Source organism: Macrobrachium nipponense, chromosome 16, assembly GCF_015104395.2.
Source record: "Macrobrachium nipponense isolate FS-2020 chromosome 16, ASM1510439v2, whole genome shotgun sequence".
Classification (NCBI taxonomy): domain Eukaryota; kingdom Metazoa; phylum Arthropoda; class Malacostraca; order Decapoda; family Palaemonidae; genus Macrobrachium; species Macrobrachium nipponense.
Window position 1 is genome coordinate 61,423,440 of NC_087209.1, and position 22,147 is coordinate 61,445,586.

General features: G+C 34.7%; 1 protein-coding gene across 1 annotated transcript in view; it reads right to left on the minus strand.

Moving 5' to 3' along the window:
- The window catches only part of LOC135195764 (nephrin-like), a 452,421-nt gene that overhangs the window by 134,169 nt on the left and 296,105 nt on the right, over positions 1-22,147 (minus strand). The window contains 1 exon segment of the mRNA XM_064222212.1: positions 18,355-18,590. Within this exon segment, the coding sequence (XP_064078282.1) occupies positions 18,355-18,590 (236 nt within the window).

Genomic DNA, 22,147 nt, shown 5'->3' on the forward strand with positions numbered 1-22,147 from the left:
CAGATGGTAAAGTTAATTCCATGAGCACTAAAAATATATTCAAATTATTTGTTTAAAAAAATGGTTTTGAATTAGATATTTCGTTTACAAGTCTTTCGATTATCTCACAAGTAATTTATTTTTTTTATATGAGATACTTTTTTTTGCGATACGTTTTTTCTTTGTTGTATATAGACAGATACACACGCTTACAAGTTCTTGAAAAACTATTGAAGAATTGAGTTTACTGAATGTTTTTTTTATATCTTTCTTATAATCATCATGTCGATTAAGTTTGTACTTTTTAGTCATTTAGATAATAATATTTGTTTTATTCCTAATCGTATCCCTGAGTAGTAAGTTCAAAATTCTGTTCATAATTCCAGTACGTTTAACAATCCTACAAAAGATCTTGAAAGTGGTTTAGCAAAACGTCATTAGGGAATTTCTCCGCTTGCTTTTGACATTTTATGTGCTCTTGGCATAGTCCAGCAAAACCTGTAATGCAATCTAAAGTAATTTAATTTGACATTTACTCGTGTTTTCTGCCAAGTCTAGCAAAAGGTTCTCGTGAATCTTGAGTTTTTCATTCGACGTTTCCAGAGGCCTTTTGACTGATTCTAAAAAAAGATTTTTTTGACGCATTATTTATTTATTTTTCTCTCTATCTGACTTTTCCTTTTTTCTATAATCCAGTGACAAAGTTCTTTTCTTGGAAATGGATCCTGAGATTGCAACTTTATCAGCCATAGCGTACTTTTTTTATTTTCGTTTACTTGGCCATTAGAAAACTATTTGACATGCTAAAAGAAATTTGTTATCATTATTATTATTCAGGAGATAAGCCGTATTCATTTGGAACAAGCCCACGAAAAGTAATTGACTTGAAATTTGAGCTTCCAAAGAATATTTTCGGGTCACAATATAGTGACGCACCATAGATACCCTGCATGATGAACATGCTTTCCTTTCTAGATTAGGTTGAATTTAGTTAGGTCGGGATTTCGGAACCACACCCGGCTTCCCACCCTCACCCCTTTCCCAAAGTCGAAGTCAAAGAGAAGGTGGGCGTGCGTATGACTTGACTGACTGGTGCCCACGACCGCAGCCCTTAACCAGCTGAATGACTTCTGATCCAGATTCTAATCTCCTGCTGGAATCAGATCCCTTCCAGAATTCTTTTGAGAAATTCGTCTGGTAAATGGCTCTCTCTCTCTCTCTCTCTCTCTCTCTCGTAATGATAACCAAGGCGGCCGTTCCAGTAATAAGCGGCCATTGAGTCGAATCCCTCCCCCATTCCTTAAAGCCCCTCCCCCACCCTCGAACCCAACCCCCCTACTCCCATCCCATCCCTGGAGGCGCCTTCATCCAGAGCGCTCTCAGCCAATCCATTGATCTCAATTCAGCCGAAAGGACATTTAACCATCCTATGACTGCATATTAGATGTTGGCTTGCTAGAGGGTCCACGGTAGGAGGTGGAGGAGGAGGATGAGGAGGAGGAGGAGGAGGGCTTTACGTATAATTGCTTTGTTAGAGCCTAATTGGGCCCCTTAATGGGTTTACTTTTCTTCGTTGCTTTTGTTTGTTCTTCAGTAGTGTTGCCGATAGGTGCTTTGGTTAGAAGGCGGGGGAGGCGATTTAAACTCCATATTCGAAGGAGCTGTTTGCAGAAGGATGGTGCCCAAACAGATATCATTGATGTGTCTGTTGGATATGAGAATAGATTCGAAGGATCTGTTAATCTGCCTGCACTGACTTGAAAATTATTATCTTCGAAGAGATGTGAATAGGACAAATATCAAGGGCCTCTGTAGTAGACGTCTTCGTTGTTTGGTATAGTAGGCGTCGGTTTGAGCTTTGGGCATGATCGGGAAATTGTTATAGCAACAAGCTACCCATTCACGAGCAAGGCGTGAATACTTTGTGTTATTATAGCTATAAATACCACTGGAGCTGGTCGTATTTTTTTTTTTTTTTTTTAATAAAACATTAACTCAGCCAGTTACATCATCATAGATGAAGAAAAGTAACGGTAAAAGATTTAACTCGAAGTCGAAAGATCAAAATAGCACTCAGAATGACATTGATAACTTTTTAGACAGTAAAGAAAGGCATTATGAGTGCTGACAAAAATGGAGTCTGAAATTTAGGCGAAAATGGGGGTTTCTTTATTAATTAGTTTTTTTTTTTTTAAACAGGCTGATATGAGTCACTTCCTAATGTAGGTGTTATTTAGTTTCTTTGTTGTTATTTATCTCATTTGTTTATTTATCTTTACTTCCTTTTTCTATTGTTTATGTTTTCCTGGCATTTCTGCATTCATATTGGAACCCGAAGGGACCCGTATGGCGGTAGTGCCGACAGCACGCCTCACACGGTGCACTGTAGGCGTCACTTAAGGTTCTTAGTAGCGTCCATTCGGCCCACTAGCTGCAAGCTATTTTTCTTCTTTGACTGTACCTCCTTTCATATCGTCTTTCTTCCATGGGATTTTCCACCCTCTATAACGAATGTTTCTTAGTGCATCTGCGATGTTTCTCTCCCGCTACACCTTTCCAACCTTCTTATTGTCAGCTTCCCTTTCAGCGCTGAATGACCTTATAGGTCCCAACGCTTGGCATTTGGCTTGAATTCTACGTATATTAAAATTCTAGGGATTATATATAATTATATATATATATATATTATATTATATATATATATAATATATATATATGTGTGTGTGTGGTGTATATATATTATTATATATATATATATATAATATAACACATTATTTAAGAATCTACTAAATTTGATTTATAAGCAATTTTTTATGTTGGGGGATTGGAATACGCTTGGGAAGTATTGGTGAGGTAGCCATCCCTATGTTCTTTCCCAACCAATCTACGATCCACCAAAGTATAATAACTACCAGGTACGTAATTCAGTCGTTAGTTCAATAAAAACCCAATAAATTATGAAAGAAAGTGGCCTAAGTTGCTACCAACCCATAACCACTTCTGTCCAGGATGCTGTTGCGGAGAGAGAGATGAGAGAGAGAGAGAGAGAGAGAGAGAGAGAGAGAGAGAGAATGGAATGTCAGACATGCTCACAAAACAAACTGCCCTTGTCACTCAGCTAAGGGTAATAAGCTTAAGCGTCACTACAAGCTGTTGAAAGCTGACGTCATGGTTTCCCTTAAAAAAAAATTTTTTTTTTTCTTCAATAAAAACATATAATTCTAGGATCCTTGGTTGGCTTTGCTAGCACGAAATATTTATAAACTTTAATGTTGAGTACGAAGTTTCTGTTTGAGTGAAGGTTCCAAGATTTCAAAGGATTGAATATATTCGTTATATGTTTTTTATATTATTATTATTATTACACGCCAGTCTGCGAAGCTATGTGGTAAAAGAGACTGATTTAGTCACTAGGCTCCGATGTGGATAGCAGCCCGGAACGGAAAAATGAATACAGAAAGCATAAACAAATGAAAAAATAAAAAATAAAATGAGATAAATAACTACAAAGAAATTAAATCAAATATACATTATGAAGTGACTCATGTCAGTGTTATGAAAAATAATAAATAAAAAATTTATTTACATATATATATATAATATATATATATATATATATATATAATATATATATATATATATATATATATATATATATATATATATATATATATATATATATATATAGAGAGAGAGAGAGAGAGAGAGAGAGAGAGAGAAGAGAGAGAGAGAGAGAGAGAGAGAGAGAGAGAGATAGAGAAATGGATAAAATAACTACAAAAAATTAAATCAAAATATACATTATAAAGTGACTCATGTCATGTTATAAAATAATAAATAAAAAATTTATTTATTATATATTATATATATATATATATATATATATATATATATTTAGAGATGAGAGAGAGAGAGAGAGAGAGAGAGAGAGAGAGAGAGAGAGAGAGAGAAGAGACTCGCATAACCGCACTGGATCTAAAGGGGGAAACAGATCGAGGCATTCCCATGCTTTAGTCAAATTAAATGCCGAAATCTAAATTGCTAATTCCGAAATGCAGAACTTTATTGTTTACGCAACGATATTGTTTACGGCTGTTTCTCTGGCATTATATATTTGGGTATATGAATAAAGCGCTCGAGCTTCAACTGTTTTCGTTGGCGTGTTTTATTTATTTATTTATTTATTTAATTTAATTAATTAATATTTATATATACTTACATAATTGTCTGGTAATCCCATAAGCTCAGTAATGTTTGCTTTGAATTTATCGATTTGAATAATGATGATAATAATAATGATGAACCAAACAAAAACTTCTTTCAGTTTTCTTCTGAAGATTGAAAAAGAAACCCACAAATTCAATTTGTAACTTGTTTACTTCTAAGTATTACATTAAGTTTTACTCCACACTCGAGTACTTTCAGGCCCTTCTGTGGCCCATTCTCAAGAGATGTTTGGGATGTTAGCCTGGGTCAAGGCCCAGCAGTCTTCTGGAACTTCTTCTCGTTGTGCTGTCATTTATGCGATGGCTGTTCTGGTTTTCTTGAGAGTTGCCAATCCCTCCCCCTCTTGTCGCTCTGATATCCTGAGCTGATGGTCAATGGAATTCACCCTTGTGGTAAGGGTGTGGTCACCGAAAGTCTGTTGGGCAGGAAACCTAATCTCCAGGTGAGCAGGGTCAATCTTAGCTTCTTTTTAATATCAAAGCTCGGCTTATGGTATCTTCTGAGGTAAAACCTTTGTTTCCTTCAATTACTTTTGATCTCTCTGATAAGCGCACCTTCTACTACCCTCCTGTGACTAATTTTGTTGCTTTTGTATATAAGCCTACTGTTTTTTGAAATCCATCCTATGGTCATTTTCCCAACAATGTCTAGCTATAGCACTCCCCTGAGAGTTAAGCTGTACTGCCCTTCTATGTTCTTGGACTCTAGTCCTTATTCCCCTACCTGATTCCCCCACATATCTGTCTCCACAATTATTGCAATTGATTATATATACCCCCGCTACATCATCTGTATTACTGTCTTCTCCTTCCAATTTATTTTTACATACTTTGTTTTTAAAGTATTATCAAATGTATATACAAATTTATATTGACTTCTTTCATTTTTGAAGTGATTTGTTCATTTTAGGCATAAAAGGGAGGGCAACTATTTTCTTGTTTTCTTTATTCCATGTACTCTCTACATTCGCTCTGTAAAATATTTTTTCTAGCTTTGTTGAGTGCCCTTTTTCTGAACCATTCGGGTATGCTAATGCATCGAAGCTTTTATCGATGTAATTTATTTCTTGCTCTATCTTGCAAGGGTCACACGTTCTCATTGCCCTAAGAAATAAACCTGTTAGAACCCCCCCCTATTTTTATATCATGATTTATTCATTTATTTTTTCTTTATTTTCTTGTTAGCTCTGAATATGTTAATAATAATAATAATAATAATAATAATAATAATAATAATAATAATAATAATAATAATAGTAATTAAACGTAATAAAATATTATTAATTTTTTAACTAGAATCTTGTTCAATCAATTCTGTATTATAAGTGATTTCCCTTTATGTATAATTAATAATTTTAAAAACTGATTGAAAAGTATTCATGATAGGTTGCCTGGTGTGCAATAACTTCTTCAGAAATCCTTGTTGGTAAATATTTGAAAATGTACTTCATGGGCCATATTTCAAAATACGAGTATATAAAAATGCACTTCATACTAAACTTTCCTTTTTCAAATTTATTTTACGCATTGAAAATATTTTGGAAAATGCAGACGATGCTAAGGAACTATATTTAAAGTATGAACTATATTTAAAGTATGAAGGTAATACATATTAAATAAATTCTGTGAATTCAAACAGTTGCAACAAAAATGGTAAATAGATAGTATGATTTTTCAGTAGATGGAACCAAAGCCGAACGGGAAATGTAAAGTTTAGTATATTAGTTTTATCTTAACACAATCTTGACCAAAAATTCAGCTGTGGATGAAAACATAAGAGAGTATAACTCGCAATCCAAGTAAATGATCTCATAACGCAAATAGTTGTAAAGAAAACGGATGAAAAATTGAAAAGAAAATCGATTAATATCCGGAACTATATGCAGAAAAAAACGAAATTTTTTTTATATTAATTTTACACAAAAAAAAAAAAAAAATTAATGACAGCTCATAATGGATGACCAAGACTGCAAGGACACAACCTGCTCAACAACTGAGACCTTACCTTACAGACCTTACATCTTGTTCGGGTTGCCCCAGGTCCCTCAGTGTGAGGCACCTCTAGTGTCTACCAGAGAGTTGCTAGTACATCTTCCGGTATATTTTGCATCTTCCAATCTTGGATGGTCCTGGGATGCAGTTTAGATATTTGTCGAGCTTATTCTTAAACACATCTACGCTCACTCCTGATATATTTCCTCAGATGAGCTGGCAACGCATTGAATAGACGCTGCATTATCGATGCTGGTGCGTAGTGGATTAATGTCCTGTGTGCTTTCCTTATTTTTCCTGGTATAGTTTTTGGGCACTATTAATCTACTCTGCTTGCTCTTTCTGTATTTTTAGTTCCTGATAGTTTTTCTGCTATTCCTTCTATCTGTTTCCATGCCTGAATTATCATGTAGCGTTCTCTTCTCCTTTCTAGACTATATAATTTTAAGAATTGTAGTCTTTTTCCCAGTAGTCTAGGTCCTTAACTTCTTCTAGTTCTAGCTGTAAATGACCTTTGTACACTCTCTATTTGTGGCAATATCCTTTTGTATAGTGTGGGTACAATATCATATTGCAATATTCAAGTGGACTACGAACATATTTTTTATACAGCATAAATCATGTGTTCAGCTTTTTCTTGTTTTGAAGTGCCTCCGTAACAACATTCCCATTTTTGCTTTACATTTTGCCAACAGAGTTGCTATTTGATCATTGCATAACATGTTCCATATCATCATCACACAACGGTCTTTTAAACTGCTTCCTTATTTGTGATGGTCTCATTATTAGGTCCCTTATATGCATATAGCTTTCTTTCTCTGTCTCCATAATTTATTGATTCAAATTTATCAGAGTTAAATACCATCCTATTTACCTCTGCCCAATCATATACTTTGTTAAGGTCTCTTTGTAGAGCGTTCCTATCTTCATCACAAGTAATTTCTCTACTTATTCTTGTGTCATCTGCGAAACTACTCACTACCGAATCTTTAACATTTATTGTCTATGTCTTCAATCATAATAACAAACAGTATTGCAGCTAACACCGTACCTTGCGGCACACCGGATATTACCTTGGCTTCATCCGATTTCTCGTCGTGTTTGCAATAACTATCTGTTTTCTAGTTGTGTAAAAATTCTTTTAACCATCTTCCTACTTTATCCACGATATTGTGTTTTCTAATTTTCTTCGCTAATATATTATGGTCTACTTTATCAAAAGCTTTTGCAAAAAGTCTAAATAAACCACTCTGTTTCATTTCCGCTTTTCATATTTTTGAATATGTTTTCACGGTGGACTAACAGTTGGGTTTGTGTACTTTTTCCGGGTACGAAAACCATGTTGTCCTTTATTAAACAATTATTTTTATTAAATGTTTCATAATATTTTTCTTCATTACCCTTTCATACACTTTCATAATATGTGATGTTAGACTCACAGGCCTATAATTACTTGCCTCTAGTCTTGATCCACTTTTGCAAAGTAGGGGTAATATATGCTAATTTGTGCTCATCATATATCTTGCCTGTATCTACACTTTGCCTTAATAATATTGCAAGTGGCTTTGCGATAGAATGAACTACTTTCTTTAACAAAATAGCAGGAATTCCAATCAGGCCCTGCAGCAGCTCCATTTTAATGTTTCATTAATAGCCTGCACAATATCAGCTTCATAATATCTATGTCAGCTAAATATTCACTATTTTTCATCCCTTACTTCTATATCATTATCTTCATATCTATTCTAGGGGTGAATTCTCTCTTATATCGTTCTGCCAGTATGTTGCAAATTTCCTTTTTTTCATTCGTTAATCTCCCTTCAATTCTCAGAGGGCCTATTTCTATTCTTCTTGTTATTCATCTCTTCGCATATGAGATATAAGTTTAGGGGGTTTGGGGTTGCTTGATATTTAATAGGGTTTTTTATTTTCTTCCAAGTCCCGTTTTTCATTTTCTTTGATTGTATAATCTTTTGTTCTGCAGTTTTCTATCTTACTTTTTAAGTTCTATAACTTTCCATGCATTTTTTACTTTTGCAAGACCTTTTTTCCACTTTCTGATTTTCTGGGAACAAGATCCTTCTGTCTCTTGGTATGCATGAATGATGTTTACTTTCTTCTTCGGTATATATTTTTTTGGTTTTTTCCACTATTATCTCCAATATTTTTATATAATATCTCCGTATTTACCCTCATGTTCATCACTTACGAAAATGTTATCCCAATCTTTGTTAATTCTTCATTAATTTCTGACCATTTTATATTTTTACTGTAGAAGTTGTATTTTTTCCATATCCTTCCCACTTTTTCATTTCTTGCTTATCTCTATTTTCACTTGCTTGGAATGAACTGTTAATTCTATGACATTATGGTCTGAATACTCGCATTATAAACTATTATTTCTTTAACATAATTCATCTCGTTCACAAATACTAGGTCTAAGTATTTTCCTTTCTTGTTGGCAGGTGATTTTATTTGTTGAATGTTGTATTCTAGTAGCATTATCTAATAGCTTTTCAAATTGCCTCTTATCTTCTGCACTACTATTACTCTCTTTTTTATATGTATAAGTACAACCCACAATCTCCTATTCGTTTCTTTTTCCCATTCTACGAAAGGAAAGTTGCAAGTCAACCAGATAGGAGAATAGTCCAGTCCTTGTGATTTCTACATATATCATCCCAAATTTTCAATTATTATGTCAAACTCTTTTAGTATTAGGAGGGTCTATATATTACTATGTTTCATCAATTTTCAGATTCAAATTCTACCGCTATTAGTTCACATCTGAGTTACTATATTTCTCATATTTTATCCTGCCTTTTTTTGTTTTTTGTTTCCCAAATTTCCCTATATTGCGGTTCGCCTTGATTGTCCTATTTTTTCTATCTGATCTATAGTTTGGAACCCTTTATTTGATCATCATTCCCAGTTCTCTTGGGAATACCAGGTTTCACTTATATTCATTATATCTATTTTCTTTTCATTTGGGTTAGTTCTTCTAAGTACTCTATTTTTCTTTTTGAGTTACTCGTAACTAAACCCTCCCCGCGCATTCATCACTATGATGGTTTGCGTGTTTTCTCCTTCATTTAATACTGATAGTATAAGGATTGTTTCCCATGTCTCTTTCCTGTTCTGGTATGTTGTTCTTTTTTCATTTCCAGAAATTCTGACATTAAAAAATCCAACTTTTCCATAATATTGATCTTCCTTCATCAATAATTATTAATTTTGTGTCCCTGAATCTGCAATTTTCCTCCGGTTCTGCATATCCTCTTGCATAATAAATACAGTTATTATCTCTTTGAGTAGAATTTCGGAGCTGATGCTTTTGAAATTTTTTGCTGACACCTCTGCATATCTCATCGGTCGGTGGTTTGCTTTTCTCTTTTACCTTGATATTCTTGATTTCTCTCTTATTTGTTTCTTTCTTATTTTGGATTTTATTACTTGGTTGGTTATTTATTTGATTATGATTCCATGGCTACAGGGTGCATATATTTGCATTTTTTGTCGAACTTACATCCTTCCTTCTTTTAGGTTTTTACATATTTTTGGATGCAGATCTCTGCAATCATCCCCATATCCATCTAAGTATGCACATTTACCATATATTTCATAGTTTTTGACATATCTTAGGATGTTTTGTAGTAACATCTTTCTCCACAAATCTGCAATTCCCTTCCCTCTTTTCAAAAGGTTGCAGATTTTGTCTTTCTTGTCTATTTTTTCCTCTCTCCCGTCATTGTATAGATCTGGGTAGAGCCTCTTCGGGATTTGCTTTTCTGTTGTCCATATCGTAATTTAATTTCTTCGTAGGTATGCTGCTTTATTGCCCTCATAGTAGTATCAATGAGTATCTCTGCATCCATACTTTTATCTTGTTCTTTGTTTTTTTTCCTTATTTTTTTTTCTGTCATTTCATTTTTGTTTACTTCTCTTCGTTTTCCGTCCTCTTGCTTCTTTTTCTTCTTCTTCTTCTTCTTCCTTCTTCTTCTTCTTCATCCTCAACTATTGTACATTCAATCTTGATTTAATAAACATTGGTCTATCCATGATAGACATGTTGAAACAAAAAATTCTTGTATCTTTCCTCAAATCTTGTATTACCTCAGCACACTGTGGATGGGTCGGAATGTTGCATGCAGCACATTTTCTGATTAGGTTTTGTGGATTGACTATGCTATACCAAACCTTACACAGTTTGCATGCTTTTGGCATTCTTTTTCCTAATGCATCAATTAGTATATTCACAAGATTTACCTTATTTTCATTTTCTTTGTCGGAATATGTTGGTTTATGTATATTTTCTTTATGAGTCTCTTGACCACTTGGATTTATTTGGAACTTCTTCAATTATTTTCAAGATGTTTTTCATTAGATTTGTTCCCAGTTTGAAGGATTATATCTTATAATATATCTATGAATGCTTTTGTATCTTTTTGGTTAGGACTGTTGCTGATTTCATAGATGAGAAATGCCAGTTCCCTTCCTGCTACCTCATCGTATTGTGAATCTGCTAAGCACGCCAATTACGCCACCTTTTCCCGCAGTTGGAAACTTACTGCCATCTTGTTCTGATTTATAGTATTACACTTGATAAACATAACTTAGAAGACGCTTTATCCTACTATTTTCACACTAATCTTATCACCGATAGTTCACGAACACTTCTAGATATTTCTCAAATTCTAGTCGTATGTTAAACTTGTGATATCTGTTGATTATTGTGACTTCACGCGGGTACGTCTCACCAAGCAAGATGGCTACTACGAGAGAGAGAGAGAGAGAGAGATGAGAGAGAGAGAGAGAGAGAGAGAGAGAGAGAGTGAGTTAGCGGCAGGTCCAGAAATTCGTCGAGGAAATATCTTCTTGTTGTATCAATAGCTCGGAACAGACTTTGTTATTTGAGGTTTCTCGACACAAAAGGAGATCCGATCCTTCCAATCATCTTGGTAAGAAGGAGGAGGAGGAGACTTCTTTAGCGAGAGGCTGTTAATAGCACTGCAAGTGCTTCAATAATATTAGGATTGATCGCACGAGAGAGACCGAGAGAGAGAGAGAGAGAGAGAGAGAGAGAGAGAGAGAGAGAGAGAGATGTATTTTATGTTTGAAGATCGAAATCACTTTTAGAATGGTCATTTGCTAAATGTTTCTCTCTCTCTCTCTCTCCTCTCTCTCTCTCTCTCTCTCTCTCTCTCTCTCATCTATATATATATATATATATATATATATATATATATATATATATGTATGTATAGAGAGAGAGAGAGAGAGAGAGAGAGAGAGAGAGAAATATTTCTGAAGATCTCAGTCACCGTCTTTTACAGTGGCCATTTACTAAATAGTTCTGGGCAGAGAGAGAGAGAGAGAGAGAGAGAGAGAGAGAGAGAGAGAGAGAGAGAGATTTCTGAAGATCACAGCCACCGTCTTTTAGAGTCGCCATTTACTGAATGGTTCTTGAGAGAGGGAGAGAGGAATATTTAATGATCAACATCACGGCCTTTTAAAAAAGACCATTTACTGAAAGATGCTTTATAACAGCTGACAAAAAAAAAAGGACTACCCCATAGTAAGATGTTCGTGAAAATCTTATGATTTGATCCCATGTGAGAGAGAGAGAGAGAGAGAGAGAGAGAGAGAGAGAGAGAGAAAGGTATCATTACAGTTTTCTGGTTTTCACTGTCAGTTGAAATCTTTTAGAAGCCGATCAGATCCCATTCGACGTTCCCCCTCGAAGGTCCCAGAAGTTATATTGTAAGAGGAATCTGATCCCTTTTTGTATTTCATTATATATATATCCCGCGTGTTTGTTCCGTTGCAGAAGGTGAAAGTTTCTGTGCTCTCTCTCTCTCTCTCTCTCTCTCTCTCTCTCTCTCTCTCTCTCCTATTGCGACATGTGTGTCGTGTTTTTATCATGACACTTTTTTTCAATTTTTTTTTTTTATCAATGTTACTGTGCCTGCCGTTTACTGTATCGTATCTACATTGAAAAGTGTATATTGATGAGTTATTTTGTGTGTATGTATTTATATATATATATATATACTATATATATATATATATATATATATATATATATATATGTATAAATTTACATTTTTATGTAATAGAATAACGGACTAGTTTGTTGAGGTTTAACCAAGCTTATTGACGCCGTATAGCATGAAATATGAAACTAAAAAGAATACAATTCAATAGGAGTTTCGTATAAGAAATATCTAAGTATTATATAAATATATATACACATAATCATATTTCTTCATATATGCTATACATACATACATACATACACACATTCTGCATATGCATATGATTTGAAAATACAGCTAGTAAATGTGGAAGCTCTCTGCACTGGGGTTCATCCACGATTCAGTAATTTATGCGTGTGGGTGTGTATAGTTGACCCCCAAGATATGAAAACAAACATACACAGTAAATCATGTTATTTGCGTAGCTGTTAAGATAGATTAATTAATATTTAGAGTGTGATTATTCACTTTTGCCTCAAACTGAATCTTGATAGGAGATGAGAGAGAGAAAGAGAGAGAGAGTGATGTCTGTTATTCCCACAAGGCAAATTCCTAAGCAAGAACTAGGGAGAGAGAGATGAGACGAGACGGGAGAGGAGAGAGAGAGAGAGAGAGGCAATTTTTATCATCTCAAAAGATCAGTGCCCTGAAAAGGAGAGAGGGGGGGAGGGGTCATTATGTTATTATTATTATTTTCTCCAAAGACCAATTCCCTAAAGAGAGAGAGAGAGAGAGAGGTTATTTCATTATTATCTCAAAAGATCAGTTCCCCGAAGTGAGAGAGAGAGAGAGAGAGAGAGAGGAGAAGCTTTTTCCAAGCCTCCTTCCTTCTAACCGTAAGTATCAAACTGTAATCTCCGCAGTAATTGCCCCTTGACATCAATTTAGTATCATAAAATCCCTTTTTATTGGTCTCCTACGGGCCAGGGACAATATTCGCCCTTTGAGGCAACTATAGAGAGGAAAGTGTCCGAACCTGGCTACAACGTAGGGCCCACTTCTTTCCCATTATCCTGGGCCACTTATTTCCCATTATCTAACCCTTTCTTTTTTTCCAATTTTTTTTAACTTTTGTTTGGTTAGTTTTTGCGGACGTTTATGGTACTTATGTATATATGATTATATTATATAATGGTATTAATATATATATATTTCTATAGTATATATATATATTTAATAGTAGATATATATTAATATATGGATTATCTATCTATCTATATGTATTGCTATCTACTATATATATATATTATATATATATAATATATAATATATATATATATTATATATATATAATATGAGCTTATTTATATATATATATATTATATATATATATATTGTATTCATATATAATATAATATATAGAATATATATTATTGTTTATAATATATATAATATATATATATATAATATATATATATTATTGTATTAAGCTATAGATGATATATATATATATCTAGATATATATCTATATTATATATATGAATATATATCGATCGATCTTTATTATATTGATATATTATCCTTTATATATATATATTTATTAATATATTATATAATATATACTATAATTGTATAATTATTATAACTTATTATAATTATATATTATATATATATATATATATAGATATATATATATATATAAATATATATGTATATATTAGATTATATAGATATATATATAATGAGATATATTATATTATACATATTAATATATAGAGATATAATAATCGTATATATATTTATATATCATATAGAGCTTATATATAAGCTATATATATATTATAGATTATAATTATATATATAGAGATATTATATATATAATTATTAGATATTTATATATAATATATTATATATATATATAGCTTCATATATATATATATATATTCATATATATATATATATATATATATATATATATATATATATATATATATATATATAGATAGATAGATAGATAGATAGATATACATATATATATATATTATATAGATATATATATATATATATCTATATATATAGATATATATATATAGTTATCTTAAATACATGTATATATATATATAGTATATATATATATATATATATATATATATATAAAATATATATATATATATATATATATATATGTGTGTGTGTGTGTGTGTGTGTGTGTGTGTGTGTGTGTGTGTGTTTGTATCGATTTGTCAGGAGTTTAGAAAGTGTGAGAAGACTTCCCTTTAAAAAAAAACAATAATAATAATATAATAATATAATAATAATAATAATGTGATATAATAGTAATAATAATAAATTAATATGATTTAAGTTAGTGGCCCTCCACACCGCCATCCTTTCCCCTCCCTCCATTCGCCCCCCCCCCCCCCCCCCCTCAATGATGTAAAAAAAAATCGCAAATAAATCGGAGAGAAGTACAAATTCGATCGCGGGTCCTTTTATTCGCGAGAGATTAAGCCGAAGCAATATTGCTCTACATTCACAAAGAATCTGAGGAATGCCTGAGCGAAATTCATTTATTTTTCGACCGTGAGATTCGGCCGGCCATGATGCTGCTTGCAGCTTGTTGCTGTTGCTTGCTGCTTGCTGCTGCATGCTTCGGCAGTAACCCTTCCGCTATTTAAGCTTACGGACGTGGGCCGAAATATATAATATGCATGTGCGGATATTCATGCAGTGCGTCTACTTACTACCGCAGCTGCGCGGTTTCCTTTTTCAGATATTCTTTATTGGTTTTTCGGCGTCAATAACCTAGATGTCATGACGCCAGTTTTAATGGTCACGAATCAGTCAATCTTTTAGGTTTTTTTAACATTTGCATTGTGAACAGTTGCGGTATTTTACACGGTCTAGATACAATAGGTCAGTCAGCGTGCAGCTTTGGGTATGAATCACCAATACTGTGACGTCACGCGCCCTGGTCTCCCACAGGCGGTTAACCTAAACAATAGGCTAAGGTTATAGGACTTGCTGTGTGTCCATATATCTTTTTATTCATTCATTCATTCTACCATTGATAATGCCAAGTAACTGCGCAGTATTTGGCTGTTCTAATTCACGTGAAAAAACGAAAAACTCGAATATAAAATACCATCGTTTTCCAGAAGAAAAGCCATACAAAGACCGTGGTATTTTATTAATTAGTCTCGATTCGTCGCGGATTTCTTGAGTTAGAGAAGTATCCTGCGTAAAATAATGATTTGCAGTTTTCAGTCTTTTGTCAGGTCATTCAACGAATATAGTCATAGACTGCCTTTGCTCGTTATGTCTTCGTTGTGCAGATATTTCGTAAATTTTCTTTTGAATTTATTAGCTCTAGATATGAAATGTATTGGCAAATTCTGTACCAACCGTTTTCTATAGACTCTGGCAAGAGGTGGAACTTGCGACTTTGCATCGACCACAACAATAAGCCTCTTGTGGGTAGTGGTGGTGTCTTCGTGGTGGCTTCCGGAATAGGGGGCTTCTGTGAAGCGATGAGAGAGAGAGAGAGAGGAGGAGGAGAGAGAGAGAGAGGGAAGGAATCAGGAGAGAGGAAGGATGAAGGAGAGAGAGAGAGAGAGAGAGAGAGAGAGAAGGAATCGAGGGAGGGGTATCTCCGTTGTAATTTGCTGCCAGTTTCCACTCTGAAACGCCTGAAATGGACCAATTCCGCGGCGTAATGGGCCGTCAGAAGGCTGGGGGCGGCCGTGATTGCATGCAGCCACCAGCCCCGAGGCCCTTAAAGAGGTGCGCAAGAACCGGAGACACCAGACTCGTGCCAAAACAGCGCGAGAGACAAAAAGAAAGAAAGAAAAAAAAAACGACGTTCACCGGACGCGCGGTTTGTTTATGCGTGAATTTATATATGAATCCCTGGGCCCATCGGCGCGTCGGTAAAACGAGAGCTGCTTTGGCCGAGTTGTTTCGTTCTTGATGTATTCTTCATTCGGTCATGATGAGACTTTGATTGTGCTTTGCGGGAGCGGAAATTGCTTTGCCGTCGGACACCGGTGCCGCAACTTTGACAGTTTTGCGTTCGTGGCGGCGGCGATGATGGTGGTTGGTGGTGGTTGTTCTGCTGCTTCGCGTCTTCCCTTTGGCCGCAGGAGAATGTTGTTGTTGTTGTTGTTGTTTTCGTTGGTGTTTTTGTTGATTTTGCTTTTGCTGATAGATTTAGCTGGTGTTGTGCCAGCACCGGATTTTGCTCGTGTTAGCAAAAAAAAAAAAAAAAAAATTAAAAAAAAAAGTCCTCTCTCTCTCTCTCTCTCTCTCTCTCTCTCTCTCAGAATTATTGTTCTCCTGATGGTGGACAGTAAGAATTAAAAAATTTCTCAATTTCCTTAACGAGAATTTGGGCTTCTTCTTCTTCTTCTTCTTCTTCTTCTTCTCTTCTTCTTCTTCTTCTTCTTGTGTCGAAGGAAGATGACTCATGGGACTCAAAAGCAAGGTTTTAAAACCAGTGTATATGACTTCGTTGTTAAAAAGCAAATTTCCATCACTGAAGAATGTAGTATTTTAATAAAAGTTGATTTTCGTGGCATAACATTTATTTCATGTGAACGGCAGACTTTCTAGACAAGGGTAACTGGATTTTGATCAACAGGAGGGTTTGATGACAGGGAAATATTAGGTTTCTGATTAAAATAATTGAATTGGCCTATGATTGAAAACGGGCTGACTTCCAAGGATTGGTTTATGGTTGAAAACAAACATTTATCAGGTTTGACACGAACTGGTTTATGATTGAAAACGGATTTAATTGACTGATAATTGAGGATAGAGGCACAAGAGGTTCTTTATGAATAGAAAATATGCTTTGAAGATATTTATATTATTTTGTATTAAAAGGTAACGTTTTTAAAATAATATATTTTTTCTGTATGATTTTTCTTTTACATTTTTCGTCATGAAGTTGAGATTGTTGACAGTTATTATGGAACAGTTCTGTGAAGTTTGCGATTCCATTAGTCACAAATTAATTTGTTAAATCCCATACATTTGTACTCAAAAGTCAGCTACCAATGATTCTCATCGGTAATTATTATTTAAAATATGTTAATTGTATCCCAAGAAGTGAGGAAAAGTATTCATAACGACACCACACCTCTGGACGGCAACTTAATTTGCCTATAAAATTAAACTCAAACAGAAACGTAATAAAATTAAACTCAAACAGACACGTAATCTTATGTATTTTGGATACTTACCCAAGGCAGCATAGCATCTTGAAGTTTGAAAAGAAACTATACGTTCTTCCAGACCCAAGTCTGGAAAGCATCTTAGCTTCCCAATAAAAATAAGCTTAAAGTGAAATGAATCGTCCGTAATTTTTAAAGCCTACCAAAGACACTTTATATTATTCCAGAAACCTCTCGAAATAAACTCAGTTTCCATATCAACCTACACTAATTAGAAACTTAATCTAAGCGTCTTGACGTCGTTCGAACAGTTAAAAAGTCTGAAAAAGTACAAAAAACAAACTTTACACTCTTCCAGACGCAAGTTTGGAAATCAACTTCATTTCCATAGAAAATTAAACTAAAACAGAAACTTAATCCTTGCGTATTTTTTAATACATATAAAGGGCACCAATGCATCTTGAACATTTAAAACTGTAAAATAAACTTAACATGCTTCCAGACACACCTCTGGAAAATAACTTTATTTCCAAATAAAATTAAGCTAAAACAGAAACATAACTTTGAGTCCCTGCCAGAAACAACAAAGCATCTTGGAGTTGTTCGAACAATTAAACGTATTCGAAAAAAAGATGGAAACAAACTTGACACTCTTCCAGACGGAATCTGGAAGGCAAATTAATCCAGAGCAGTAATTTTGAGGTATTTTTTGAATACCTACCAAAGGCACCAGTGCATGTAGAATTCGTCCGAACACTTAAAAATGTCAAAATAAAACTATAAAAGCAAACTTTCAACACTTCCAGACGCAAGTCTGGAAAGTTTAATTTCCTTTTAAAATTAAGCTACATTATAAAAGTTATCTTACGTATTTTTAAATATTTACCAAAGGCAGCAAAGCATCTTGAAGTCGTACGAAGGCGTTAAAAATAAAAGCCTAAAAGCAAACTTTAAACTCTTCCAGACGCAGGTCTGGAAAGAGGAACTCCTTTTAAATCTCCGACTTACTGATGACTGTGAAGTTGATTATGGTGTTCTTAGTGGGGGAGAGCAGATAGTCCACCCTGCAGCGGTATCTCGCCTGGTCTCTGTCTTGGACGGGGTAAATCTCCAGGTGAGCCCCTGGGGCCGCGCTGGAACCCCAGGAGTTTCCAGGAAGAAACTTGAAGTAGGCCCGCTGTTCCAGCAGCATCTCGTCGCTCCAGTGTTTCCCCTTCTCGATGCTGCTGCCTCTGGCGTCGAAACTGGAATGGCGGTTTGAGAAAAAAAAGTGTATGTGAGGCGAGATGTTGCGTTATTTAATTTTCAGCTTATTCTCCAGTTTGCAGCAGGAAAAACTGGAATGATACGACAAAATATTCTTTAGGTCATTGTATACTGGACAGACAGTTTGGAACATTTATTTTCATTTGTTTATTACTTTTAAAACTTTAAAAGATAGTGGGAAATTATTTAGATAATATATAAAGACAATTGGAAAATATTTCCAGTAAGGATTACTTTTGAAACTCATTTCGTTCATTGTTACTTTTGAAACTGTCAAGGCGATGTTAAGCATATTTTTTATCTTTCAAACTGGAAACGGGAGTGGGAAACAATATTTTAAATGAATCTTACTTTGGAAACTGGAAGGACAACCTGGCAATGTTGCCCATGCACTGTTTGTTTCGAAAATGACGAACCAGTTGCAAATATAACTGAAGACCAGGTTTGTGCCTTTCATTTTCATTTAATGTAATTTCCAAAATAAAATAAATTTCGCTCATTTAGAGGCGTTTTTGTGGGGTGTTGGAGAAACCATATCCCCTTGCTCGAGTTGCGTTCTTTTTTAGGATGGAGAAAATATTCCTATTCATTCATGATGCGTTTTTAAAGACTAAGAAAATATTTTTTATCGAAAAAAAAAACGTGCTAGAATATTCAAGATGCGTTATTGGCGAAGAAAATGTCTCCACTCTCGCTCGAGGTTTGGTCGTCTGGAGAAACGAAGATATTTCCTTGGCATTTAAGACTTAGAGAAAACGGAGACCGAGAGAGCAGATATTTCAACTTGCTGCAGATGCTTTCTTTCGAGGCAGAGAAAGCACTTCAAGAGGCGTACTTTCGAGGAGGAGAAAGCAAACGTTTCTATTCTCTCAGGACACGTTCTTCCGGAAACAAAAACGTTCACGCTTAAGCAGACTTGCCAACAAAGGAACGAGAAGATACTCATTGTCACACCCGCTGGCGAAACACACACACACACACAACTTGATGAAAACTACCCATTTCTATCACCATGGCCCTGCAAGGAAGGGTCATTGAAACTCGTTGGAGCAAACACAGAAAAAAAAAAAAAAAGACCATTTTTGCTTTTCTGTCGCTTTCGTTGACTTGGCGACAAACACCTCGAAGGAGGACAGACAGTCTCTTGATGGTATTTCATCTCGGTGCAATTGTTACCGTTCTCTCTCTCTCTCTCTCTCTCTCTCCTGCGATGAAACTTAAATGGACAGGCAGGTACTTAGTAGGTTATAGAGATACAAACACAGGTAGAGACAGAGGGTATGAAGGTATCATTCTCTCTCTCTCTCTCTCTCTCTCTCTCTCTCTCTCTCTCTCTCTCTCTCTGCGATGAAAACTTAAAATGGACAGGCAGCTGCTTCGTAGGTTATAGAGATACAAAAAACACAGGTAGCGACATAATACTCGGTCTCTCTCTCTCTCTCTCTCTCTCTCTCTCCCCTGCGATGAAACTTAAATGGACAGGTAGGTACTTGGTAGGTTATAGAGATACAAACACAGGTAGAGACAGAGGGTATGAAGGTATCATTTCTCTCTCTCTCTCTCTCTCTCTCTCTCTCTCTCTCTCTCTCTCTCTCTCTGCAATGAAATATAGATGGATAGGTAGGTGTACTGTAGGTTAGAGAGATGCAAACTCACAGACATATAAACCATCGACTGTAAGGTTTTGATTGACCGGCAGAAATACAAAGACAGCCAGACAGACAGACAGAGACAAAGAAAAGACACTGAGAGAGGTAGAAATATTGAGACAAAGAAATACATTGAGAGACTAGACAGACTGAGTTAGAGACACCGAGAGACATCGGGCAGAATGCAACAAGGAAAGATGTGAAAGACACCATGCAAACATGAACAAAGAAACATAATGAGAGACAGCAGCCTGGAAGAGAGAGAGAGAGAGAGAGAGAGAGAGAGAGAGAGAGAAGGGTGCGCATTCTCCAGACACTATTCTGTTCCACGTTTAGACTTCGACTTGAAAAATTCCATCTCTGTTCCGTCGAGTCCCAAGTTAGCTCTTAGACGTTCGAATGATGATGTCCCCTTTTGACCTCAGTCATTGGAAAAAGAAATTCTCTCTCTCTCTCTCTCTCTCTCTCTCTCTCTCTCTCTCTCTCTCTCTCTTTGTGCTCCTTTTTTTGATTGGGGGAGGTTGATGTCGTCTCTGTTTGTGTGTTTACACAGCGAACACAACATTAAAGGACTCCCTTTTGACATGTCGGTTGACAAGAAAGCGTCCTCTCACGACAGAGAGAGAGAGAGAGAGAGAGAGAGAGAGAGAGAGAGAGAGAGAGAGAGATGGGGGACGAATCTCTCACAAAGTGTTAAATGAGATGTCTTTCGTTGTAAAGACACGCACAAGTTACTTGCTGTTCTGTCGATGGTTTCAAAGTAAGATGAGTTTGGTTGAAGTTCCTGGTTTAATTATTGAAGTTGAATATTATTATTATTATTATTAATTATGAGTCGAATAGCAGTAGTAACATATGTAGTTGTATCATCCGGATTGGTTAAGACGATATGAAAAGTATTAAGGTTACTGAACATAGACATTATTATTATGATTATTATTTTTATTATATTAAGGTCGAATAGTTGTAGTGATATATGTAGTTGTATCATTCTGATTGGTCAAGAACGATGTGAATAGGATCACCGTTCATTAAGAGACATTATTATTATTATTATTATTATTATTATTATTATTATTATTATTATTATTAATTATTATTATTATTTATTTATTTAAAAAGTCGATAATTAGCTTGTAGTAAATATAGTTTTGTATTTGTATCATTTCTCCCCCGATTGGTTAAGATGATATGAAATGAGTATTTAAGGGTCCACTGTTAACTTCAGATATTAGTACTATTATATTAAAGTTGGTCAGCTGTAGTAATATATATGTAGTAGTATCATTTTAATTGGTCAAGATGATGTTAATAGTATTAGTGATAATGAACATATGTGTTATTGTTATTATTATTGGGATCATACACTGCTGACAGTAATTCTCTTCTTTTGATAAAAAGTTAAATCGTATGAAAGCAGTCGTCATTGCAGGCATTAATTTGACACTTAGAATGTTTTTCTTGAGTAAAATCATATCTCTTCAAAAACAACCTTCATAAATCTTTTTTCTTTTAACGAAAAAAAAAATAATCCTTTATCATGAATTTTTATGCGTGGCAGTTAGCTATGTTTGCTACTTAAGGGTTTTTTCTAGAAAAAAAAATCGAGATCGATGTAGGTCAATATATTACTTTAGTATTTATGAGACACATTTCATGCATGGCAGTTACTATGAGATTCAGGGCTTCTGTAACACGGTTTTTTGGCAATAACTTTTTATCTATGCATTTCATAGATATAACGCTTATTCAGAATACACATTGTATCTACACATAAATTTTGACTGTATTCTGCATTACGTAGGTTGAATAACTTTGGTACTTATAATGTAAAAGTGACTTTTTTTGAAGACGGGCCAACTTACTCAGAGAAAATGTTTCGAACG